This window comes from Typopeltis vanoorti, chromosome 14, assembly GCF_054136105.1.
Source record: "Typopeltis vanoorti isolate ZY-2024b chromosome 14, IOZ_Tvanoo_1.0, whole genome shotgun sequence".
NCBI lineage: Eukaryota > Metazoa > Arthropoda > Arachnida > Uropygi > Thelyphonidae > Typopeltis > Typopeltis vanoorti.
Window position 1 is genome coordinate 119,443,535 of NC_143562.1, and position 27,898 is coordinate 119,471,432.

At 36.0% G+C, this 27,898-nt stretch overlaps 1 protein-coding gene across 1 annotated transcript in view; it reads left to right on the forward strand.

Moving 5' to 3' along the window:
- eRF1 (eukaryotic release factor 1) overlaps nucleotides 1-27,898 on the forward strand; it is a 254,647-nt gene that overhangs the window by 77,265 nt on the left and 149,484 nt on the right. The window contains exon 4 of the mRNA XM_090404490.1: nucleotides 2,249-2,387. Coding sequence (XP_090260616.1) covers nucleotides 2,249-2,387 — 139 coding nt within the window. The remainder of the gene's footprint in view (nucleotides 1-2,248; nucleotides 2,388-27,898) is intronic.

Genomic DNA, 27,898 nt, shown 5'->3' on the forward strand with positions numbered 1-27,898 from the left:
AATCATAAAAAGATAAGTAAAGAGAAATGGATTGCTGTGTATAAAGATAAACCTCTAATACCATGTTAATATATTAAAAATAAAAAGTGGTCATTCCATCACTGAATTCTGAATTTTCTATCCTTACAACACTGTAGCCCCTTGGCTGAATTGATATTTTCTTCAGTCTGTCATTTAGTTTCCAAGTTTGGTTCTTATTTTTAAACTTTTTAAAATATCTGAGGCTACAACAGTTCACATCTGAAAGTTACTTGACTTATTTTTAAAATTTTCTTACACAATTTTCTTTTTCACTGTCCTATGGTGTATTCTGTTTCATCCTGATTAAAACTAAATGGTAAAATGGCAAAGCAAACTTTTCAAGGAGTAGACAAATAATTACGTCAATAAATTTTAATTTATTATTATTATTTATTATTATTTTTTCACAAGTTGATCCCAGGGAGGTGGAAGTACCCCATTCCCCTCCCCCTCTCTGCAGATGTCCATGCTAGTGTGATCTAAAGTGGTGGGGTTTCCCCTCTTGGAACATTTTTTTTCCCCTCTCCATAATGAGCAAACTGACCAGGGAATATATGTCAACAGAAATAAAATTATGTAGATAAAATTAACTTTCCAAAGCATTGATTCATAATGAAGCTAGGAAATTCAGCCTAATTAGAATGCAAATAGCAGAACAAACTTCACAGGAGTTTCATTACCAGCAGAATTTTTGGTTGTTTCTTGGCCACATTCAGCGTAACTTAAAGGTTATAAGTTTCAACAGTTAACATTGCAGAATAGTTAAAAAGCAAAGTGTTTTGTTACAAATGAAGTACTGCAATCATGAGAGAACATGATCGGTCATTTAGCCAAAAGTAAATGAACATAAAATGGTGTATTAAGCAAGATTATTGGAGAAGGTAAGCATGCTCATGCATTATATTCCATTACAGTAGATGCATATCTAATGATCAATCTACATTTCTCTTTAATGGTTATAATTCTAATCTCACTTTAAGATGATAAACAGCTGCGGTCTTTATGCAGATGTTTGTTGGAAAAACAGTCCAGCTTCTCTATACTGCAAATCTGCTATCTCCAACTGTCAAATGTTCCTACACTCCAAAAGACCAATTCTTCCTTTGTCCCATCCAAGACCTTTTAGATGCTGGCTTAGAAGACACATCAGGTTTTACAGGCCACATTACCTATCAGACAAAAGGTTCATTGGAAAAGAGTAAGGTGCTAGATTTTTTTTCACAGTCAAGATTTTAGAGTAGTGAGGCACTAATTCATTAGCCTAATTTAAATAACTCACCTATGCTTTCTTAGTTTGTGAAAATCTGCTAAATGCTCCTAATTAAATTTTTATGTTTCACTACATCTGAATTCAATTTCTGGTTTAGAATCGAATGGTATATAGATATAAATACCATGTGTGTAACATTTTAATATTTGTAACATCCTTTTATTTTATTCTTTGCAATCTCAGTTACACTAAAAATATTCTGAAAGCTTGACCAAGAATTCTACTGGCTATTAAAAAAAATTACCTAAAGTTTTAAGGCAAGGTTATTTTTGATTTATTCATTATATAACAGTTCACTAAATCTTTGATACTTCGACACATTTCCTCACCAAAACGTTTAATTTTTTTCACAATAAAGAAGCCGATAATTAATAACATAACACTGGTTCATTGTCTTCAGTACTTAGTTCCAAACAGCAGCTCTATCTTCAGTTTGGAAACGTTCAGAACAAGTGTTCATTCTAGTAACTTAGGCATGATTTTTCATGGAATAAACATATGAGGGATGTCTGCATTCTGGTTTTCTTAAATTAAAGACCTCCTTTATTTAAATGAAATATATATATATATATTTATTTATTTAAACAGTGTATAATTTAACTCTTCCTTTGTATTTCATTAGTATGCCATTGCAGAAACTTAACATTGTGAATTACTGCATAATTTGTTTTCTAACATCTGAATATAATTTCAATTTTGAATTAAATGTAAATTAAATTTAATTACATTTAAATTAAAATATATCATGAAATATATCTTAATTTAAATTAGGTTTTTTTAAAAATAGTAAATTATTGTACTTTATATCATGTCATTGTATTTGTGGAGCCTCAGACTTCTGGTATACAATATTACAATAATATTACAGTAATCTAGGTTTCCAAGTAACTTAATTTTTTCATATAAAATTCAATCTAATTTTTTTTTTTAGTAATAATCTTCCTCAAATAATTTCAGGCCCTTTCTGCCCTTTTGGCAGATGATAACAAGTTTGGTTTTATTGTCATGGATGGAAATGGAGCTCTTTTTGGAACACTTCAAGGAAATACAAGGGAGGTTTTACATAAATTTACTGTAGATCTACCAAAAAAACATGGTATGTTTCATTTAAAGCATTGCTCATTTAGCTATAAGATAAGACATTCCAGATTCTCAATCTCTTTGTAACTTGAATTCTTTTATTTACAGAAATATTCATTAAGCTGAAAAAAAAAAGCATTCTCCTGGTTGATTGGAATATAACTTAAATCTTGATGGAATATGTTCAATTAGAAATTAATCTCATTGAATTGGAAAGCATATAGTATTTTAGACGTGCTTCAGTAATGATTGCACTGCAATTTCATTGTCACTCACCATATGCTTTATAACAAACACCTCCACATAATGTGACAAATTATGAACTTAAGTTACACAATATTGAATTGTAAATCCATTAATCTTTGAATTAGTGTAATGATAGGAAACAAAAGGAGAGGAACATCTTATATTAGAATAGAACACAATGCATACTTTATCAAATTTTGCTCATGCCTTACTAGCTCTTTTCATCAGAAAGTGAGCTAGCCATCCTGCAAAAAAAAAAAAAAAAAAAAAAAAAAAAAAAAAAAAAAAAAAAAAAAAGCAAAAGCAAAAAAACTCACTTGGACACATTCCTGAATGCTAATATCAGTTTTTTTTTTACTAATATCCTTAAAAAAAAAAAAAAAAAAAAAAAATTGGATCCTGTTACTGATGCCATCAGTTAACAAACTCCCTCTCAGAGCTCGTTGATGAATGATGTTGAAAGTTTATTTTTCACTTGGTTAGAGTATAATAAATTTAGTTTAATCCTTTATCCAAGTGTGTGAGCAAACAAAGTTTGCTCTTGAAAGTATCTTCAGGACTGGGTTAAGGTGGTACAACACCAGGGCAACTCGTTGCAAAGGTGGAGCAAGATACCAACACTCCTATCTCAGTATCTCCTCTAATGCAAAACACATCTCCTTGAGGATATGTATAATGTAATGCATTAAGGGAAGGGCCACTACCCAGACTAGTTTCGACCTTTATTGAGGTCTCTTCAGTGGGAGCTAGGCCCGAGTGGAGATATCAGGCAGAAGCATTAGCAGGTCATCTCTGCCTATAGGAATTGCCAATTGGTGTGCCACCCTTTTTTTAATAATTTACTCTGGATTTAGAGAAAGATGTTGAAAGTTTATTTTTCACTTGGTTCATCATCATCAAATTCCTGCCATGTACCCTCAAGGGGTGTACAAGATATGACAGTACTACATGAAAAAATTACATCATTACTAACTTCCTATCTACAATTTTCCTCCAAATCAGTCTGTTACTTGTCAAGACTCCAACATGATCAGATCTTTTATTTCTATCGTCTAAGGCACTTTGTACCGTATCAATCCACCTATATCTTGGTCTTCCTCTGGGTCGTTTTCCTGCCAACCTGGCAGAGAACACTTGTTTTGCTACTCTTTCCTCTCCCATTCTATTTAAGTGACCATACCAACTGAGATTAGCTCTGCTAACGCAATCCTGGATGCTGACAATGTCAAGTTCTTTCCTAATATCCTCATTTTTAATATGATATTGCCATTGATGCCATCTGTTCACGCCTCTATTCTTTCTCAGGACTCTCATATCTGTGGTCTCTAGTCTTTGGTCAAGTGTTTTACTTCTGACCCAGCTCTCAGATCCATAAGTTAAAACTGGTTTGAACACTGTCTTGTATACAGCTAATTTAGTGTTCCGACTAATTTCTCTCTTATTCCATATGAATTTATTCAATTGACTTCCAACCATACCAGCTTTGCTGATTCTGTTGTCTATTTCTATATTTAATTTACCATCTTCAGTAAAAATCGTGCCTAAGTAGCTGAAATGTTTTACTTGTTCCACAGGTTCTCCATTCACAACACAGTTGACATTTTCAATGATTCTGCCTATTTTCATTGTCTTTGTCTTTTTATTGCTGACCTTCATACCATTTCTATTACAACAGCTATTCAATTTAGTCAGAGAATCTTGCAGACTTGTAGCGGATTTATTTAGAAGTATAACATCATCCGCATAAAACAAAGAGCTGACATTAACATCTCCAATTTTGATATCAGGTTCAATACCACTTTCCTACATAATGGGATCCATATAGATAATGAATAACAGAGGGGATAATGTACATCCTTGTCTCACACCAGATTTAACATTAAACCATCTTCCTGTACTTCCTTCAATTCTAACTGCTGACTTGCAACTCAAATAAAAACTAAGTTTGCTTGATATAATGCCCCATTGACACCATATAACTGCAGCATATTGAATAGCTTCTCATTTGGCACCTTGTCATATGCCTTTTCCAAATCGACAAAACTTAAATACAGATCTTTGTTATATTCCCATGCTTTCTCAACTATTTGTCGTAAAGTGAAGATCTCATCCTGACAGCCTCTATTTGGGCTGAATCCAGCTTGTTCTTCACCAAGCTTTTCTTCCACAATTCTTCTCAACCATTTCTCAAGTATACTTGCATAGTTCTTGCCAGGAACACTCAGTAGGGAAATACCTCTGTAATTCTCACATTCAGTTTTATTTCCCTTTTTATATATGGGTACTATGAGAGCTCTACTCCAATTATCGGGAATTTGTCCCTCTGTCCAGGCTTTCTGAACTATGCAGTGCAGCCACTGTAAGACTTTTATACCACCATACATCAGCATTTCTGGTCGAATATCATCTGCTCCTGCTGCCTTTCCACATTTCAAGCCTTTGATGGCTTTTTCTACTTCAAGTATCTGTATGTATTGCTGACTGCATGCCTGGTCAGTGTTTTTTATCACTGTGCTGTCATTACTGCTTGTTTCATTTAGCAATTTTTCAAAGTAATTACTCCATACTTCAAGGATATCTTTTTCTCCTGTTTTCATGTCACCTTTATCATCTCTAACTCTTTTTACAGCACTCTTTCCTCCATTCCTAAGCTTCTTCAACAACCACCAGAATATTTTGCCACCTTCTTGATATTTATTTTCTATATTCTTGCCAAAATCCTCCCATGACTTTTGTTTAGCTAGTTTTACACACTGTTTAGCTTTCTTACATTTGTCTGTATTCTGTAAGAGTAAAAGCTGACTTTTGCCAGGAACATTTGATATGCTTTCTTCTTTTCCTTCACTGCCTCTTTAACTTCCTGTGTCCACCAGGGAGTTCTGATTTTTTTATCCTTGCACACAACCTCACCACATGCCTCTCTGGCAGAATCAGTCAATGTTTTCTTCAGAGTTTGCCACTGAATCTCCAAGGTTTGATTCCTGTTCTCAAACTCTTTCATTTTCTTTTCAAACATCTTTCTGTATTTTAGTCTACAGTTCACACCTGAGAGCTGCTCAACTTTTATTCGCTTTAAAACTTTCTTACATGTTCTTTTCAATATGAAATTCAATTTTATCCTGCTCAAGACTAAATAGTGATCACTTCCAATTTCAAATCCTCTGTACACTCTGGTGTCCTGCACCAGGGAGAAAACATCACTATCAACAATAACATAGTCAATGAGACTTTTCTTATTCCTAGCCTCTTCTCTCCATGTGAATTTGTGCACATTTTTATGTTGGAACACGGTGTTAGTAATAACCAGTCCATGTCCTGAGCAGAAATCCAACAGATATTTGCCATTATTATTAGCTTTGCTATTTTCTCCAAATTTTCCCAAAATATTTTTGTATGTCTCACAATCATTTCCTACTCTGCTATTTAGATCCCCAACAAGTACCAACTTTTCCTTTTTCATTGTGTCAGTTGCTTTTTCTAAAGCATCAAAAAATTCCTCCACTTCTATCTTAGTAGAACCTTCTGTGGGACCATAGGCACAAATAAGTCTCATTGTCCAGTTCTCCATTCTCATATTTGCCCACATTACTCTACTTGAGACTGACTGCCATTCAAGAAGATTAGCCTCGTATTTTGTGTTGAATACTATGGCTACTCCTTCTTTTCCTTGATAGTCATTGCCTGAATATAACATTTTGTATTTATTGTTCAGAATGATCTCACCAGTTTTGGTCTTTTTTGTTTCAGTCACCCCTATTATGTCGATCTGGTACTTATCTAATTCCTCAGCTAGCTCCATTTCTTTGCCATTCAGGCTTCTTATGTTGATAGTACCGATCTTTAACTCTGGTGATGTTGAGTTGGGGTTTGTTTTCAGATTTGTTCCAGTAGCTGACTTTTCGCTGTTTGCCCTGGTTCTCTGGCGAAAACAACGGGGGCCTTGTTTAACCAGGCGACACCCCAGCCGGCATGAAATTTTGTTATGTTGTACCATCATTTTTTATTTTGGTTTAACCAATAAGAATACAATTTGGTTGGCTAAATCCCAAATTGCCAGCCCATCCTCGTTCGTTCAGTATCAAAGTAGATAACCAACAGGGTGCACCACGAGAAGGTGAGGATTGGACATTAGGTCAGAAGCCCTATTCGGTTCTCCGCATTCCTTTAAAGGCTATGTGGAGGTCTCCTCTCAGTTATACAGCTTTGACCCTTCTTTCACTTGGTTAGAGTATAATAAATTGAGTTTAATCCTTTATCCAAGTGTGAGCAAACAAAGTTTGCGCATGAAAGTATCTTCAGGACTGTTAAGGTGGTACAACACCAGGGCAACTCGTTGCAAAGGTGGAGCAAGCTACCAACTCTCCTATCTCAGTATCTCCTATAATGCAAAACACATCTCCTTGTGGATATAAAGGATTAAACTAAATTTATTATAATCTCAGAGCTCATATCTATAGCCTTTGATCAACTGTCATTTCTAACCCAGCTCTCAGATCCACAAGTTAAATTTGGTTTGGAAACTTTTGTATAAACAGCTACATTGCTGTCCAAAAGCTAAGGACCAACTACATTTTTACCTATACATGAAAAAAAGTTTTGACTACAGCCAGATATGGACATAATTGAAATATTTATTACCAGCTTGCAAATAAATGTACACAGAAAATGTGTTATATATTTCATAGAAATTAAATTTCAATACATTTTTGGCAAAAGTTACAAATTTTCTGAACGTAGTTAACGGATTAATATCTTCCCTGAAATGCGATACTACTCTCAAAATGTCATACCATTCTTAGCACCAAATGATTCGGTAGTTCTTGAGGCGAACTGGCCCACTCCTCCTTCAGCTCAAGGACAAGGCCTTGTTTGTTTTCTGGAGGGGAATTTTGAGCAGTAATGCATCTTTATATTGTGTCCCAAATGTGTTCTATGGGGTTGAGATCTGGGTAGCATGCTAGCCATTCAATTCGATTAATATCCTCAGTCTCCAGAAGTATCACCACTGCTCGTGTACATTGTGGTATGGCATTGTCATCCATAAAAATGAATTATTCACCTACAGTACCATGGAGCAATTGAACATGATGTTGAAGAACTTCGTTACAATATTGTTCACCACCTCAGCCCCTTTTTCCAGCACTTGTAGCTTGGTGCATTCATTAACCATAATGCCTCCTCACACCATGACCCCAGCACTGCATTTTTTTTCCTTTTCAAGAACATTCTCGCAATGGTAAGCAGTTTTACTCCATATCCAGTGTTATCTAGAATCAGAGGAAAGACAAACACACTCATCTGTGACGAGTACATTATCCCCTTGGTGTCTTGTCCAATTATTATGAATGCAACACACTGAAAATGTGCTCTATGATGAGCTACGGATAAAGGGGTGCAGACTATAGGCCTACTTGTCGCATACATCCTGCTACTGTTTGTCAAGATATCTGAGTACCTGTGCTTGAATGGTGCCAACTTTCAAGCTGACTTGCCCTGGTGTGTTGATTATGTTTTGCTATTGTAACCAAAAATCTGTCTTAATGCTCTGTGGTAGAGTGAGAGCAACCTTTTAGCAAAAGTGTGAAATGGATTCCATTGGTTTGAAATGCTGCCCCAAGCCTGGATACAATGCTATGTGAGATTCCAAACTCTCTGGCAATATCAGTAATTCTGCAGCTTTCAAGCTTTCCAAGAATTTTTCCCTGCATGAAATTATCTTGTTGTCTTTTGAGACCTTACAAGTCATCCAAGTTTGCGACTTTATTCATTCAAGAAAAGAGTTCAGCCTTTTGCCTTTTATCTTATTGACTGCTGTGGGTAATTCAAAAATTTGAATGTGTATCCGCTTTCTACTCAAAATCGTCAGTTATACAAATTGCCCCAAGCTGATTCATCTGCATTTGCAATCTTCAAAAATCAAGTTTGTCCTTCGGTTTTGGACACCAGTGTAGTTTAGTGTTTTGACTAATTTCTCTCTTATTCCATATTAGTTTATTCATTCTTCAGGTGCCTATGAAGAAGTAGAGGGAGTGTGAAAGAGGGGTTGCCTTTTAGGCAGATTGTCCTCTATTTGAGTGCATCATCCCAAATATGAGGGCATTGTTCTAAGATTGGTCATTGGGATTTAGGAAATGTTAGTTGAGCAGGAGGGAAGTGTTTTGAACCAGAAAGAATAGTTTTTTCTTAATGACACTGTTGATAATCTGTCACTTCCGAGATTACTGAGATGGCTGACTTCTTTCTTTCTTAGGCATAGGCTGTTTGCTTCCTTGTTGTTCAATGCCAAAGAAGTATGGCAATTTTTATAGGATGTTTGTTCATTTTATGGAGTAGAAACTTTGAGCAAAACTGGACGGATTATATTTGGATCAGGAGACTTGATAGTATCGAGGCCTAATGAGGATGAGGCTATAGATGCAAGACGTTGATGCCAAAATAAGCTGGATGTGAAAAACAAATCCGAAAAGAGAAAAGTGATGAAAGGGTATTTTCTAGAAGCATTGAGTGAATTGTGATCTTTTTTTTTTTCAGATAAGATTGTAACTGTTAATATCATTGAAATGACTTCACTCCATTTGAAAATGGCAAAATCAGTGTTTAAGACATTGTTCATAGAAGGTGTTTATGCTTGATAAGGTTTCTTGAATGAAGAGGAGGAAAGGAGAAACGAGTTGCCATCTGGCAATGGTTTGCCATCTTTCCTTGAAAATTCTCAATTTCCTTTTCTTGGGTAATTCTCAGCTGTTTGTTGGTATTGGAGTTTGTGGTTTATATCCTTAAGTAACCTACTATATTTGGAGAACCGGAATTTTGTATTTTTCAGATTCTTTAATTTTTTGTCAGCTTTTTTTCTCAATGAAGTATTTTACTAGTTAAATTTCTGCAGCTCCCATAGTTCTCAGAATTCTGTGATGATACGTCTTGTAGTATATTTAACCTCATTTTTTGTATATCATCTTTACATGCATTATTGAACCCCCCCCTTGTAAATACATTTTTCACAAAAAATTAATTTTCATAAAATTTATCTTTTTCATCATCATTATGTTCTCCTCTTGATACATACCTTGGCAATGCATTATCAAACAAATGACTCCAAATATAAGTCATCAACTAGTTGGAAGGTGTTTACATATGGCTAGATGTTACCATGAATCGTAAAACCTATTTTCACGTCTGTCAGTATGTTCTTCTATAGAATGTTGTATTTTTCTCCAGGTTTCCATGACCTGCCCATCTCATTTCTTGTATAGCTAAGATCTGGATTATTGTAATTTGCTATTACATCAATAATAGATTGAAAGAGATCTTTCAGTTTATATTCCATGTTCCAGTTCAAAGTCCATTAGGCCCATTCATATGCCATTAACTGTCTTGTTTGTATATGTTAACTGTGAAAATAAGATGCAAGTTATGAAACCATGCGCTGCATAACAGCACTTCACATGTGTTGGTAATACATATTTAGCACGTTTGCGGTCACGCTCCTCGGGCATAGTTCGTTAATGCATGCCAAGCACTTTCACTTCTTCAAGGTCAGTAAGAGTCGACATACGAGTATATTCGTAGTTGGCTTGTGAGGCTCATATACCAACTCCGAGTATACTCGTAGTTGGCAGCGAACGTGTTAATAAATGTATTAATACATATGTATTATGTATTAATACATTTAATATGCTGCTTCATTTACTCAATGCCAGTGATATTAAAATATGCCATTATTAATACCTTATCATAACTCACTGAATAATTAGCCTGTAATACCATTCACTAGACTGTCTTTTGGAACAGTGGCAATCTGGAGAATGAGGGTGTGTGTCTGTCCGTCCCCTGCACTTGGTACTCCCATGCTGGATGGGTTATATTGGTAACTGATGCCACTGGCATATCTCTCCAGGTCATTTGGATGAGCAAACTCTTCCACTACTGCAAGTTGGAGACTATTGGAAGAGTATCCACAACCCTTAAGGTAGAAAGTTTATGGACATCTTCTCATAACTATCTCTTATGGTACTCTTATTTTCTTTATCTTTTGAGTATGCCTGTAGACTCAAACTAGATAACTACTTCATAAAGAAAACATCATTTCTTTTCTCTTCCTTTTAAGTTCAAATAGCAGTTTGCCACCTAAGCCTCATTTCTCATGATAATAATTCCTTGGAGAACTTTCTCTGTATATCTTTAATTCTTTTAACTTACATTAGAAACCTAGGTTACCATTCCTGAGTTCCATAATCCCAGAATTTTCTCTACTAGTTTTCCTCCCAATATGATTCTTAAACTTAAAATTTCTTATCCACCATAATACCTAAAATGTTTTTGAATAACTGTCCCAGTTTTTCCCTTTTAGTTCATATTTTATTCTACTTTATTTATTAAACCCAATGTTTATGTTCCTCCAAACTGAATTTTAATCTCCACTTGCATGTTCAGTTTTCCAGTCTTGAGGTTATTCTGAGGAGACATGGTCATATTTTTAAATTTTATTGATATATCAGATCACATGAGAACTCTCAAAACCTATAACACAATAGTGCCATGTGGGTGGGAAAGTGACAGAAGAAAAGAATCGGTGTATTTCTTGAATAGCCGAGAGTTATATTCATTGAGAAAAATGGTATGAGGAAAACTTTCAATGAACAGAATGAATGGAACGAAGGAAGCTGAGAAATTGGTGTGATAAGTTTATGGGTGTTGACCAGCTGCTACTTATATTCATAGATGTTTAGAAGTAAGCGGAGGAATGTAGTGGCCAGTTTAGTGGAGCAACATACATGGAAATGCTTATTAGAAAAGACACAGCAACAGTGTTTATGGGGAAAGTGACCAGAGAGAATTGGAGGGGGGGGGGAATCATCTATTAAGCAGATAGCTGACTTCTGAGTACTTTGAAGGAGGTTTTAAGCATGTCAAACTAAATGCGAAAGCAGTATTCAAAGATCCCGTTGATTTGACATTTATCAAGTGTCAGGAATTGAAGCAGGATATAATCCCTGTTTAAAAGAAGAAAAAGAATACCAAGCTTGTATGGAGGTTAAATAGATTATGCATGCGATTGTGCTTGTGAAAGTCTATCTTAAAAAAAAAAAGATAAAAAATGGTCATTAGTGAGCAGATTATTGTAAATATATAGGGAAGCGAAGCATTTTTTTTTTTAATTCTGAGAATGAGAGGATTATCTTTTGGTAGCAATAAAGTTTACTAGATTACCTCCTTCCCTTCCCATTTACACACTTTCGAATGGTAGCATATAAGGCATTGGTTATTGAAATTTTGGTGTTTGTTATTTGAACACTACCAGAATTTGTAAATGAAGAGGAACAAGGTGTCCTGTCATCAGGACACTTTGTTCATGGCCTGAGCCCAAAGATTTCAGATTAGTTGAGGTCTGCTGAAGAATAAGAATTACAGAATCCATTTTGATAATCACTTGGTCATCGACCATTAGCTATTGCTTGATACCTTGTATTATCAGTTTTTTGAACTTGTGTGTGTGTGCACACACATCCATCATGATCAAATTCCTGCCATGTACCCTCAAGGGATGTACAGGATATGATAGTACTATATGAAAAATTTACATCATTACTAACTTCCTATCTACAAATTTCTTCCAAATCAGTCTGTTATTTGTCAAGACTCCAACATTACCAGATCTTATATTTCTATCGTCTAAGGCACTTTGTACCGTATCAATCCACCTATATCTTGGTCTTCCTCTGGATCGTTTTCCTGCCAACCTGGCAGAGAACACTTGTTTTGCTAATCTAGCCCATTCTGTTTAAGTGACCATACCACCTGAGATTAGCTTTGCTAACACATTCCTGGATGCAGACAATGTCAAGTTCTTTCTTAATATCCCCGTTTTTAATACGATATTGCCATTGATGCCATCTGTTCATGCCTTTAATCTTTCTCAGGACTCTCATATCTGCGGTCTCTAGTGTTTTATCTACCCAGCTCTCAGATCCATAAGTTAAAACTCATTTGAACACTCTTGTATACAGCTAATTTAGTGTTCTGACTAATTTCTCTCTTATTCCGTATGAATTTATTCAGTTGACTTCCTACTATACCAGCTTTGTTGATTCTGTTGTGTATTTCCATATATAATTGACCATCTTCATTAAAAATCGTGCCTAAGTAGCTGAAATGTTTATCTTGTTCCACAGGTTCTCCATTTACGACACAGTTGACATTTTCAATGATTCAGCCTATTTTCATCGTCTTTGTCTTTTTATTGTTGACCTTCATACCATATCTATTACAACAGTTATATAATTTAGTCAGGGAATCATGCAAACTTGTAGCGGATTTATTTAGAATTATAACATCGTCCTCATAAAGCAAAGAGCTGACATTCACATCTCCAATTTTGATATCATGTTTAATACCACTTTCCTTCATAATGTGATCCATATAGATAGCGAATAACAGAGGGGATAATATACGTCCTTGTCCGACACCAGATTTAATATTAAACCATCTTCCTGTACTTCTTTCAATTCTAACTGCTGACTTACAACTTAAATAAAGGCTAAGTATTGCTTGATATAATGCCCCATTGACACCATATAACTGTAGCATATTGAATAGCTTCTCTCTTGGCACCTTGTCATATGCCTTTTAAAGATCTACAAAACTTTGCTATATTCAGGAATACTGATCTTTGTTATGTTCCCATGATTTCTCAACTATTTCTCTTAAAGTGAAGATCTCATCCTGACAGTCTCTATTTGGCATAAATCCAGATTGTTCTTCACCAGTTTTTCTTTTACAATTCTTCTCAACCTTTTCTCAAGTATACTAGCATAAATCTTACCAGGAACACTCAGTAGAGAAATACCTCTGTAATTCTCACATTCAGTTTTATTTCCCTTTTTATATATGAGTACTATGAGGGTTCTACTCTAATCATCGGGAATTCGTCCCTCTTTCCAGGCCTTTTGAACTATGCTGTGCAGCCACTGTAAGACTTTTATGCCACCATACTTCAGCATTTCTGGTCGAATATCATCTACTCCTGCTGCCTTTCCACATTTTAAGCCTTTGATGGCTTTTTCTACGTCAAGTATGGATGTGTATTCCTGACTGGATGCCTGTTGAGTGTTTTTTTACCACTGTGCTATCACTGCTTGTTTCATTTAGCAATTTTTCAAAGTAATTACTCCATACTTCAAGGATATCTTTTTCTCCTGTTTTCATGTCACCTCTATCATCTCTAACTCTTTTTACAGTACTCTTTCCTCCATTTCTAAGCTTCTTCCAACCTCCAGAATATCTTACCACCTTGATATTTATTTTCTATGTTCTTGCCAAAGTCCTCCCATGACTTTTGTTTAGCTAGTTTTACACAGTGTTTAGCTTTCTTACAATATTCTCTGTATTCTCTGTATTCATTCCTGGCAAATAAATCAGCTTTTGCTGATTTATTTGCCAGGAACTTTTGATATGCTTTCTTCTTTTCCTTCACTGCCTCTTTAACTTCCTGTGTCCACCATGGAGTTCTGATTTTTCTATCCTTGCAGACAAACTCACCACATGCTTCTCTGGCTGAATCAATCAGTGTTTTGTTCAAGGCTTGCCACTGAATCTCCAAGGTTTGGTTCCTGTTCTCAAACTCTTTCATTTTTTGTTTCAATAATCTTTGTGTATGTTAGTCTACAGTTCACAGCTGAGAGCTGCTCAATTTTTATTCGCTTTAAAACTTTCTTACATGTCATTCTTTTCAATATGAAATTCAATTTTATCCTGCTCAAGACTAAATAGTGATCACTTCCAATTTCAAATGCTCTGTACAATCTGGTTTTCTGCACCAGGAAGAAAACATCACTATCAACAATAACATAGTCAATGAGACTTTTCTTATTCCTTGCCTCTTCTCTCCATGTGAATTTAACAGAGTGCATCATGAGAAAGTGAGGATTGGAGATTAGGTCAGAAGCCCTGGTCGGCTCTCTGCATTCCTTTAAAGGCTATGTGGAGGTCTCCTCTCGGTTATACAGCTTTGAGCCTTAAGCACCCCTGCACACATCCAAGTTGATTAAAAAAAAAAAGTTTAAACACTTTTCCACAGAATCTCAGAACTAAGATTCATTTTAAGACTTGGGGCTGTAGATGAGTTTTGAGAAACTTGGAAGAATGTGAATATATTGGCATCCCTGGCAGACCATATTAAAAATGAAAATAGTAGAAAAGATAATTTGATAATGAAGACACGATATGATAATAGGTCAGTTTGGATGATGGGGAGGAATTGATTGGAAGTTAGTTATGAGAATATTGTGTTAACTCGAAATATTTGGTAGATCCTTGTGAGTGTATACATTAGAAACATTAATCTGATGTGATGGAAACTTTGATAATTTGCAACAGTCAAAATCATCCACCAAATGTCGTGTAGTATTTTATGCCTTGTGCTGGGTAGCAGCAATCTAATATTGACAGAAGAGAGAGATTCCAAGGGTAGCTTTGACATGGAGCCCAGAAATAAAAGGGGAATATCTAAACTGACTTAGTACAGAGAGCAGCTGAGTTGGTTACAATAGACAGGGTTAGTTGGAAAGATGAATCTTTGCTTTCTGCGCCATGAGGTGTAAAGAGAATCGGTAGTAGCAGATTGTAGCATGCATGGAAGTATTTCCTTTGTGGTAATGCTTATGATACTTGCAGGGGCATACTAAACATATTGTGGAGCTACAGAATCTTTTTGATATGTTCTGCAACTTCACATTGGAATGGGACTGTTGCAGTAGGGAATGTTTAACATTATCAATTGGGGTGATTCCGTAGATCTACCACTGAATACATCATAAAGATAATACCTGGACGTCGTTAATAGTTTCATTTTAAAGGACTCTTGAGGCCATGTTATTGCCAGGAGCCTAATTGTTTCTGTATGAGCAATGAAAATATATTCTCCCATGCTACTTGTATCCATCCTAATTCTAGTGATATTGCAGACTGAAAAGAAAAAAAAACTTCGTTTGTGGCCTAATTGCAAAATATAAATGATGTGCATCACCACTTAAACATCTATAACCAATCTCTTACTCCTATATAATCCTTAAATTTCAAAAGCAGTTACTGTCCACGTTGCCTGCCTGAACTACACTACACAATTTTTTTCTATCTAGTTTGAGTGTGAATTCATACTTTCTTTGAGCCTCTTTGCCTTAGTTGCCATTCTTTAATTCATATTTGTTTCTAGCAAATTTATTCAGTCCCTTGAAAGACAAGCTTTAGAAAATTGCCTGTTAATACCAAGAATGTGACTCCATTATGTCAACAACTGGTCTCACATTGACATAATAGCCTTTAGGGTAGACTTAGAAAATAACAAGTCCTTTCAAAATATTCATGTCCCCTTGGGTCTCACCTTAATCTTGCATATACTGTATACAGTTAACCACATAACTGACAAATATCTCCATGCTACATCTCAACACAAGGAGGGCATTTTCAAAATGCTACATAATAGGGTATATATTTCAAGTGATAATGAGAAGTGGAACTAAGAACTGAAGCTTATAGTTGTAACCCTATTACAAAATGATTATAAACCTAAATCAGTAAATATCCTACAATTTTTTCTCCAAGGGAAGTTTCAAGCAGCCATGACAGGGACTACAGAGAAGCTGAAACATTTTCTATCCACCTAAATCACATACTTTGCTAAAAGAACTGGGTGTTTACAGAATTTGCTGCTCATGCAGTATTTTCTGTGTAGGACAAATACGTTGGATGCTCTGAGAAATCTGTTTGGCAGAATGTGTGAAAAGATACCAAAGGAAACAAAACATGTCAGGTCTTGTCTTCATTAAAAAGTCATCAGGCCCTCTGACAGCTGATGGCTAATGTTACTTTCAGTAAAGATTAATGGATGAAAGAAAAGGTAACCCTCCCAATGCATTAATTTAGGGCTTTTAAAAAATTAAGGGCTTATATTAAACCAAGCTTGCCAGCCTGCTTGGCCAAGTGTTTAGCTTATCTGCTCTCCAGCCAAAAGGCTGTGGATTTGAATCCCGTCGTGGGCATGGATGTATGTGATTGTCTGTCAGCATACTATTGGTGGTGGTGGGCAGTAGATAGCACTGGTGTAGATGATGGTAGTTGTGGTTCATTGTAGTTGGTAGATTAAGTGATGGAGATAGAGTTGTAGAGTAGTTGCCGAGACTCCTTGGAGGTGTCACATAATAATAAAATAAAGTTTGCTTTATGAGACGAGACCTCCACATAGCCTTTAAAGGAATGCGGAGAACCGGCCAGGGCTTCTGACCTGATGTCCAGTCCTCACTTTCTCGTGGTGCACCACGAGAAGGTGAACGAAGGAGGATGGGCCGGCAATTTGGGATTTAGCCGACTAAATTGTATTCTTATTGGCTTAAACCAATACAGAAAATGATGGTACAACATGACAAAATTTCATGCCGACTGGGGTGTCGCCTCGCCCGGTTAAACAAGGCCCCCATTGTTTTCGCCAGGAAACCAGGGCAAACAGCAAAAAGTACTGGAACAAATCTGAACACACACTCCAATTCAGCATCACCAGAGTTAAAGATCAGTACTATCAACATAAGAAGCCTGAATGGCAAAGAAATAGTGCTAGCTGAGGAATTAGATAAGTACTAGATCGACATGATAGGGGTGACTGAAACAAAAAAGACAAAAACTGGAGAGATCTTTCTGAACAATAAATACAAAATCTTATATTCAGGAAATGACAATCAAGGAAAAGGAGTAGCCATAGTATTCACCACAAAATATGAGGGTAATCTTCTTGAATGGCAGGCAGTATCAAGTAAAGTGATGTGGCAAATATCAGAATGGGGAATTGGACAATGAGACTTATTTGTGCCTATGGTCTCACAGAAGGTTCTACTAAGGTAGAATTCATGGGAGAATTTTGGCAAGAATGTAGAAAATAAATATCAAGAAGGTGATAAGATATTCTGGAGGTTGTTGAAGAAGCTTAGAAATGGAGGAAAGAGTGCTGTAAAAGGAGTTAGAGATGATGAAGGTGACATGAAAACAGGAGAAAAAGTATCCTTGAAGTATGGAGTAATTACTTTGAAAAATTGCTTAATGAAACGAGGCCGTGATAGCACAGTGGTAAAAAACACTCAACAGGTATACAGTCAGGAATACATATCTATACTCGAAGTAGAAAAAGCCATCAAAGGCTTGAAATGTGGAAAGGCAGCAGGAGTAGATGATATTCGACCAGAAATGCTGAAGTATGGTGGCATAAAAGTCTTACAGTAGCTGCACTGCATAGTTCAGAAAGCCTGGACAGAGGGACGAATTCCCAATGATTGGAGTAGAGCTCTAATAGTACCCATATATAAAAAGGCAAATAAAACTGAATGTGAGAATTACGAAGGTATTTCCCTACTGAGTGTTCCTGGCAAGATCTATGCAAGTATACTTGAGAAACTGTTGAGAAGAATTGTGGAAGAAAAGCTTGGTGAAGAACAAGCTGGATTCAGGCCAAATAGAGGCTGTCAAGATCTTAAAATAAAACTGAATGCGAGAATTGCAGAGATATTTCCCTACTGAGTGTTCCTGGCAAAATCTATGCAAATATATTTGAGAAACTGTTGAGAGGAATTGTGGAAGAAAATCTTGGTTAAGAACATGCTGGATTGAGGCCAAATAGAGGCTGTCATAGTTGAGAAAGTATGGTAATATAACAAAGATCTGTATTTAAGTTTGTCGTTCTGGAAAAGGCATATGACAAGGTGCCAAGAGAGAAGCTATTCAATACGCTACAGTTGTATGGTGTCAATGGGGCATTATATCAAGCAATAATTAGCCTTTATTTAAGTTGTAAGTCAGCAGTTAGAATTGAAAGAAGTACAGGAAGATGGTTTAATGTTAAATCTGGTGTCAGACAAGGATATATTATCCCCTCTGTTATTCACTATCTATATGGATCACATTATGAAAGAAAGTGGTATTAAACATGATATCAGAATTGGAGATGTTAATGTCAGCTCTTTGCTTTATGTGGACTATGTTATACTACTAAATAAATCCACTACAAGTTTGCAAGATTCCTTGACTAAATTGAATAACTGTTGTAATAGATATGGTATGAAGGTCAGCATTAAAAAGACAAAGACAATGAAAATAGGTAGAATTGTTGAAAATGTCGACTGTGTTGTGAACGGGGAACCTGTGGAACAAGTAAAACATTTCAGCTACTTAGGCACGATTTTTTACTGAAAATGGTAAATTAAATATGGAAATAGACAACAGAATCAACAAAGCTGGTATAGTAGGAAGTCAATTGATTAAATTCATATGGAATAAGAGAGAAATTAGTCGGAACACTAAATTAGCTGTATACAAGTTCAAATCAGTGTTCAAACCAGTTTTAACTTATGGATGTGAATGCTGGATCAGAAATAAAACACTTGATCAAAGACTAGAGACTGCAGATATGAGAGTCCTGAGAAAGATTAGAGGTGTGAACAGATGGCATCAATGACAATATATTAAAAACTAGGATATTAGGAAAGAACTTGACATTGTTGCTATCCAGGAATGCATTAGCAGAGCTAATCTCAGGTGGTATGGTCACTTAAACAGAATGGGCGAGGAAAGATTAGGAAAATAACCCAGAGGAAGATCAAGATATTGGTGGATTGATACGGTACAATGTGCCTTAGACAATAGAAATATAAGATCTGATAATGATAATATTGGAGTCTTGACAAGTAACAGACTGATTTGGAGGAAAATTGTAGATAGGAAGTTAGTAATGATGTAAATTTTTCATGTAGTACTATCATATCCTGTACACCCCTTGAGGGTACATGTGAGGAATTTGATGATGATGATAAATTTTGGTCTATTATCTGGTCTTATTAGGCACAGTTTTTGGTGAAGATGACAAATTAAATTTGTAAATAGACAACAGAATAATCAAAGTTTGTATTGTGGGGGGAGCCAGTTGAATACATTTGTATGGAATAAGAGATCAATTAGCCAAAACACCGAACTAGCATTATTCAAGACAGTGTTCAAACCACTTATGGATCTGAGAGTTGAGTTATAATTAAAGCACTTGATCAAAGACTAGACCACAGCTATGAGAGTCCTAAGAACAGTTTGGGGAGTGAACAAATGGCATCATTGGCAGAATCATATTAAAAATGAAAACACTGTCTCCACCGCTCACTCAATCCACCAACGCCAGCTATTGCCTACCACCATCACAGACAATCGCAAACATTCATGCCTTATGCAGGATCCGAACCCACAGCCTTTTGGCTGGAGAGTGGATACACTAACCATTCGGACAACCAGGTCAGCAAATATTAGACAGGCGCTTGAATTGTTAGCATTCAAGAATTTTAATCAGAGACAATCTAAGGTGGTATGTTCCAGAATGGGAGAGGAAATGTTAGTAAAACAGGTGTTTGATGCCAAGACAGCAGGAAAGAGACCCAGAAGGCAACAAGGTCTAGGTGGATTGATTCAGTCAGAAGTACCTTAGAAGCACAAAATGTTAGATATAACAATATTGGAGTGCTCACAAGTAATAGGCTAATATGGAGGAAAATTGTGGATAGGATATAATCATGTATACTTAAGGATACATATCAGGAAATTTATGGTCATATTATCAAACTTCTTGGCTATGCTGACTTAGAATATGATTGACATTATGCCTTTCTGGTGGTAAGGCTGATAATTGGCTATTCATAACTATTTTTTAAAGAACAAAACTACAGTTAAAATTATGCCTTTCAGCCCAACAGAACACCACACAAAAGATTATATTCATGTATTGTAATAACTAATAAACGTTTATTCTGTTTTAAAGTTGTTTGAATGTTGTAATTTGACTATGATTTTAACATCTTAATGTATTTTTTCTTCTTGCCAAAATGCCACAGAAGAAATGCCAAACCTGCTAGTTAATATTAGTTTCTACTCTTTCCATTCAGAGACCTAAGAGATACGTTTACGGTATAAAGGTAGATGTTGATCGAAATAGTAATATTCCAGAATTCTTGCCAAGTTCAAAACAATTTAATGTAAGCATGTTGCTCCATACTGCCAGATCATCAAGAAATCTTATCTATACATCTTATCTTGCTGGTCTATTCTGAAGTCATATTAGGAACTGACTTTTATATAAAAAAAAAACTCAGCCCCTTTCATTCAGAAACATTGGTAATACATCACCATTAGACATCCTTGCTAGTCTGGATATAGCAAGGTTACCTAAATATCCTAACATATTATTAATTATATGAAGAGCCAAAGGCTTCAATTCGGTGACATATAAACTTATTTAAGTTAAGGGATATTACATCCCATATTGTTTCATAGCCGAATAAGAAACTCAGAGTTTCATGCCGAATATAGTAAATATATAAAGTTCGGCGAGTCCAAGCGTAAGCAAATACCTGGATAGTGTTACAACTGACCCTTTAGGGAGTGCAACACTGAGGCAACTCATGGTAAGGGTAGAGCAAGCTCCGATGACTATTCTTGATATTTCCCCATAATGTGAAACCCAGCTCCTAGGAGCTGTATTATGAGTGAGAAAAGGTCACTACCCAGACCAGTTTCAACCTTTATTGAGGTCTCATCAGTGAGTAGGTAGACCTAGAAATACCAAGTTTGTAGCAAACAGAACTTACATATACCCTACTATGAGAATTGCCAAGGTGTCCTAATAAATTATTAATTATATGAAGAGCCAAAGGCTTCAATTCGGCGACATATAAACTTTTTTAAGTTAAGGGATATTACATCCTATATTGTTTCATAGCTGAATAAGAAACTCAGAGTTTCATGTCGAATATAATAAATATATAAAGTTCAGCAAGTCCAAACGTAAGCATATACCTGGATAGTGTTACAACTGACCCTTTAGGGAGTTTCTTATTTGGCTATGAAACAATATGGGATGTAATATCCCTTAACTTAAATAAGTTTATATGTCACCGAATTGAAGACCTTGGCTCTTCATATAATTTATTAGGACACCTTCTTGACAATTCTCATAGTAGGGTATATGTAAGTTCTGTTTGCTATAAACTTGGTATTTCTAGGTCTACCTACTCAATGATCAGACCTCAATAAAGGTTGAAACCGGTCTGGGTAGTGACCTTCTCTCACTCATAATGCAGAACAGTAATACAGCTCCTAGGAGCTGGGTTTCACATTATGGGGAAATATCAAGAATAGTGATCGGAGCTTGCTCCACCTTTACCATGAGTTGCTTCAGTGCTGCACTCCCTAAAGGGTCAGTTGTAGCACCATCCAGGTATTTACTTACGCTTGGACTCGCCGAACTTTATATATTTACTATATTCGGCATGAAACTCTTTGAGTTTCTTATTCGGCTATGAAACAGTATGGGATGTAATATCCCTTAGCTTAAAAAAGTTTGTATGTCGCTGAATTGAAGCCTTTGGCTCTTCATATAATTAATAATTTATTGGGACACTTTCTTGGCAATTCTCATAGTAGGGTATATGTAAGTTCTGTTTGCTACAAACTTGGTATTTCTAGGTCTACCTACTCAATGATCAGACCTCAATAAAGGTTGAAACCGGTCTGGGTAGTGACCTTCTCTCACTCATAATGTAGAACAGTAATACAGCTCCTAGGAGCTGGGTTTCACATTATGGGGAAATATCAAGAATAGTCATCGGAGCTTGCTCTACCCTTACCATGAGTTGCCTCAGTGTTGCACTCCCTAGAGGGTCAGTTGTAACACTATCCAGGTATTTGTTTACACTTGGACTTGCCGAACTTTATATATTTACTATATTCGGCATGAAACTCTTTGAGTTTCTTATTCGGCTATGAAACAATATGGGATGTAATATCCCTTAACTTAAATAAATATCCTAATATATATTCTTACCACTGTTCCCTGCTTAAAGATCTCTCACTGGATATCATCCCTCCATTTGTATATTGCCTCTGGTCTAATTTCTTTTGGTGGAACAATGGTTTTAATAGACAGCAGTTGAGATTGCAATGAACTGTCTCCTGTTGCTGATTTATTCATGGAAAACTGAGGCATGGTTCCTATCTGAAACTGCACTTAGGTCTACACATTTGGTGGAGTACATCAACAATACGTTAATATTGTTGAAACATGACTTTTTTTTTTTTTTTTTTGCCTACTAATTCATTCCACCCTCATATAAATTCGACATTAGAGTAGGAGAAAGAAGATGAGCTTCCCTTTTTCTGATTTAAAAAAAAAATATATATATTGAACTGGGTAACTTTGTTTCTAAATAATGAAGACAAACTTTTGAGAGGATCTTCATCTTTTCCATTTCTTAGTTCTTAGTGGATATTCTAAAAACAGTTGAGTTGTTTCAGATAATTATCCTCTAAAACTAGAATATTCAGTACTGGAATTTGATTTTCATCCTGTATATTGATAATTTGTCCAAGGTTGCTATTCTAAGATCGCATGCATTCATGCATCGTGTTGTTTCAGGAAATTGACAACATGGTCGATAGCTAAAAAAATGTTAATTATTACTTCCTATATTTCACCAAAACTAAATTGGCTTCATAGATTAATAATCAACAATTTATAACTATCATATTCTGAAAGGCATACAAATGAATGGGTGTTAGAAAAGATCAGTAGAACTTTAAGGCTCCTTAAGGATATTGACAGAAGAAAGTTAAAATATTTTGGATACGTTGAAAGGATAGAAGGAGGACTTCTCAAAACAGTAATAGAAGGTAAAGTTCCTGGGAAAAAGAGGAATGGGTAGACTGTCAATGAGATGGATGGTGTGTGGAGTAACTGATCTTGAGAGTTGAAGCCTATAGAAAAGCATACAACAGGACTACACGGTGAGGCCTGGTTTGGCACATCACCGAGCATTGGAGTGACTATGCAGCATCTGTGGACATCCAATGAACGTATGGATGGGATTAATATGCTGAAATCAAATGTGCATACAGGCACGGTTCAGTAACAAAAATGGAACAGGAGAGATATACAATGACTTAGTCTTATAATTACCCCACTTGTTGGCTTTGGCTGGATGTTCTTGGCCATTGGGCTGAATGTCTGCTGATTGGGGTTTCCCATATAAGAGGCACTTTGATACAGCTATATTTGTTTAGGTTAAGAGCTGCAGCAGATTTGAGGAAAAGCCTCTCTTATTTAAATTTACTTCATTGAAGTAATGTGTCTTTTTTCCAATGGATCTTGTGTCTGGTATCCAGGGCATGGTCTGCTAATCCTGAGTGGCCATAGTGGTGGAAACAGATATACTCCTGGGGCTCTGTTATATGCATGTTGGCTGTTTGGCCATAGTATGGAAGGTTGCAGAGGGTACCTGATACATGGCAGGTAAATCCAGTGCTGGTAGCTGGTCTCTGGGAGAGTCGATAAGGGTTGCTGGCTTTCTGTGTGGTTTATAAGTGTTCACAAAATTGTGCTTTTTTAAGTTCTAATAATACTCCCAACAATATAGAACTATAAAAACTTTAGTCCATCAGGCAAAATTAATTTGCTCAAATAACAGAGCTCAGCACAGAGCATACCACATAAAAATAAATACTTTTTGGCCAATGGCCAAAAAGTATTTATTTTTATGTGGTACTGGTGGGAGATAGATTTGGGGAACTGGTGGGAGGTAGATTTGGCCATTTTGGCCAAATCTACCTCCCACCAGATAAGAATTCTATCACCACATACCCATTCCCATCCAAATTCAGATTACAGTAAATCCATCACCATTCCTTATATTGATGGCATCTCAGAAAAAGGTGGCCAAAATATTAAAAAAAAAGCATAATTGTGTGATCACTTATAAACTACACAGAAAACTAGCATCCCTTATATGCTCTCCAAATGCCATCTACAACTACCGGAGTATGCCAAGAACCTTGCATCTACAACCTTAATACTATAGATAAACAGATAAGACAGCCAACATCCATACATCAGAGCATCAGGACTACATCTGTTTTTTTCACCACTATGACCATTCAGGATTAACAGACCATGCCCTGGATTCCTGGCACAAGATTCATTGGAAAAAAGGCACTGTACTCCAACAAAGTAAATTTAAATATGAGAGGCTTTTCCTCAAATCTGCTGCAACTATCCCAACCTAAACACAATTGTATCAAACTGCCTTTCATATGGAGAACTCTCGTCAGCATCATACATTTAGCCTAATGGTCAAGAACATCCAACAAAGCCAATAGGTGGCCTAATTATAGGACTTTAGGTCATGTAGAAGGGGGACTGAAAAATTCTGATGAACAGGTAGAACAAAAATGCTATTAAAGCAACTGATATAACCACAAGAAATATCTTAAAACCCTTTAACCCCATGTTTCATCAAATTGTAATAATTTGTTCTTTTTCTTTTAGGATATTAGGATATATATATATATATAAGAAGACATGTCTGAGGTTTTGAAGAAATTCAAAGACAGGCGATGGCTGTCAAGTTTTTCTTGTTGCAGGAAAAGTCTGTAACTGAGATTCATCAAACTTTGTGTGAGACTTTAAGGAACTGTGCCCCAGCATATCCAACAGTTACGGGAAGGTAGCCAAGTTTAAAACTAAGCATCCTGAGAAAACAGATCCCTCCCACCCCACCTTCCACAGTGGTCACACCTGAAAACAGATGCAGTTCATGCCATTATCTTTGATAGATGAACATCAGCCAAAAAACATTGCAAAGACTGGGGGATATCTAGAGAGCGAGTTAGGGTCATTATCTACCAACATCTGGACATGCAGAAGCTCTTAACAAAGTCGATCTCCAAATGTTTAAATGCTGATCAAGAGAGAATGTGTGCTGTCATCTCGAGGGATTTTGGGTCATTTTGAGAAATCGCATGGAAGTTTTTTTTTGTCTTATTGTGACTGTTGATGAAACATCAACATCACTATGACTCTGAGACCAAACAGCAGTCAGTGGAGTGGAGACACAAACTTCTGAACCCAGAAGTCAGCGGAGAAGATTCTTGCCATTGTTTTTTGGGATATTGATGATGTAATCCTTACCCAAGTACCTTGAAAAGGTGAAACTGTTACAGCAGCAGTTTATTCGACAGCTTTCTTGATTCAGTTAGACGTGCTCTAGAAGACAGAAATATAATGAATGGCAGCTTTGAGTGGTGACAAGTGATAGAATAATTCACAGGAAAATTGTTGACTGGAGATTTGTAATGTAAATCACACAGTACTATCATAGCGTTCATAGTGTTGAGGAAGAATGAGTTATGTCCGAGCCATATCAAAATGGAGAGAGCACATTTTATCCAGATAGGTTTAAGAATAGTAGTGTTCAAGGTTTTATTTATTTTTTTGAAATGTTTCGTATAAAATGGCTATGGCATTTCCCATTGCTGTACTCTGTCTCTTTGTATATTGTCCTTCCAATCTTTCTCTGGTATGGTGGGGGTTACCTAATTTGATATTCTAATTTATATAGAAGGGAAGGGAGTCAGAAGGTTTGCTTAGACAGTGATGAAATGTCTTAGAAGAATACCAAGGTCTAGGCGGATTGATGCAGTTACTGTCTTAAAAAACTGAAGTTCAACTTTGGCCATATTGACAATCTAACAAATAAGTAATGTGGGGAAAAAATTGTTCATATCATAATATTGAGTATCCCTTTGATGGTAATATATCAGGAAATGCAAATATGCATTAAAAAAAGTATACAGGTATCCCTTGCTTAACGTGGGATTTGATTAATGCAGCGAAACTAATTGCGACAATCCCTTGATATACGTGGCAAGGGTTTTAATTAACGTGCCTTTAAATTTACTATGCAAAAACATGCAAGTCTCAAGGAGTGTTTCCTAGCCAAGAGAAAGAAAATCATGAGCATGATGACATTGATGAAAGCGCACTTGGTCACCCAAACTCTCTCTTAATGATCTCTTTGAGAATGTAAGTTTTATTTTTTCCACCAAATACAACACCATTGTTACAACCCATGGACATGGGCATCATTGCAACTATCAGTCTATTTTCTTAAAAAGACATTCTCAAAGGCAGTAGAAACAACAACTGGAGAAAATGTGATTAGGCGCCATGAATTTTGGAAAAATTTTAACATTAAACACTCAATTGAAAACATTCATGATTTGTATGAGCAAGTGTCTTCTAGCTGCATAAGAGCTGTTTGGAAAAACATTTTGCTAGAATATGCTAATGACTTAGTTTTCAAAATCCTGTAAAAAACGTGGTTGAATCGTTTCAATTGGTGAAGACCCCTTGGTTTTGATAGTGTTGATGCAGATGTTGCTTTCGCGCAGGCCTATGCATTTTACTGCGTAAACTTCCGTAACCAATAATCCTGCGTAATAGGTTGGTTGCTCCTTATTCCTGGTGGTATCCCATGTCTGTCAAAGCATGTGTTCATGGGGGCCGGGTTGCCTGCTTTGCAGGATGATAAACCCCAGATAAACCGGCGGGGGAAACCCTGCTGTCCATGCTCAAGACCGGCTAACTTGGCTATGGCTTAGGAAGATCCTTAAGCTTCTTACATCATGAGGAGCTTAAGGATCTTCGATTCCTGATAATTCTTGATTCATCAATCTAGGTTCGATTCCCATCAGGAATTGAACCTAGGACACTCCTTCCACAGCCATATAGTTGCGAAGTGCAAAGCCATTAGGCTAACTGTTTGGATGATGCAGAAGATATTAAAGAATTATTGGATTCAAATTCAAAAGATTTCCGTGACAATGAACAAACACAATGCAAAAAGATGAGGTTCTAAAGGAGATAACAATCAAAGAACTGGATGGAATATTTCGCATTTTAGAATCGCTTAAGAAGCAAGTAATGGATACAGATGTTAATCAAAGAATGCTTGTTTGCCGAGGTCTAGAGAGTCATTTTGCTTGTTATCGTAAAATTTGTGCTGATAGGAAAAAACTAAATCTGTTCAAACGACTTGATAATTTTTTTTGATAAAAAAAAATGCAGTAACTAATGTAGGTACAAGTATTTATTAAACATTTACTTTGCATTCATTTTTTATCTTTCCCAAAAGAGTACCATACAAAACGAATTATTAATACAGTAATCGATCATGGATGAATTTTAATTTTAACCACTGATTATTATATTTGATCAACGTGATTTTGATATACGCAGTAACATCCAGGGATTAATTAATCGTGTTAATCAAGGGATACCTGTACTTCACAAAACCTAAAATCAAATGAGATGGCTCTAAAAATCAGTATCTGGAAAGGTAAAACACAAATGCTGAAAATAACCATTCTTACTTTGTT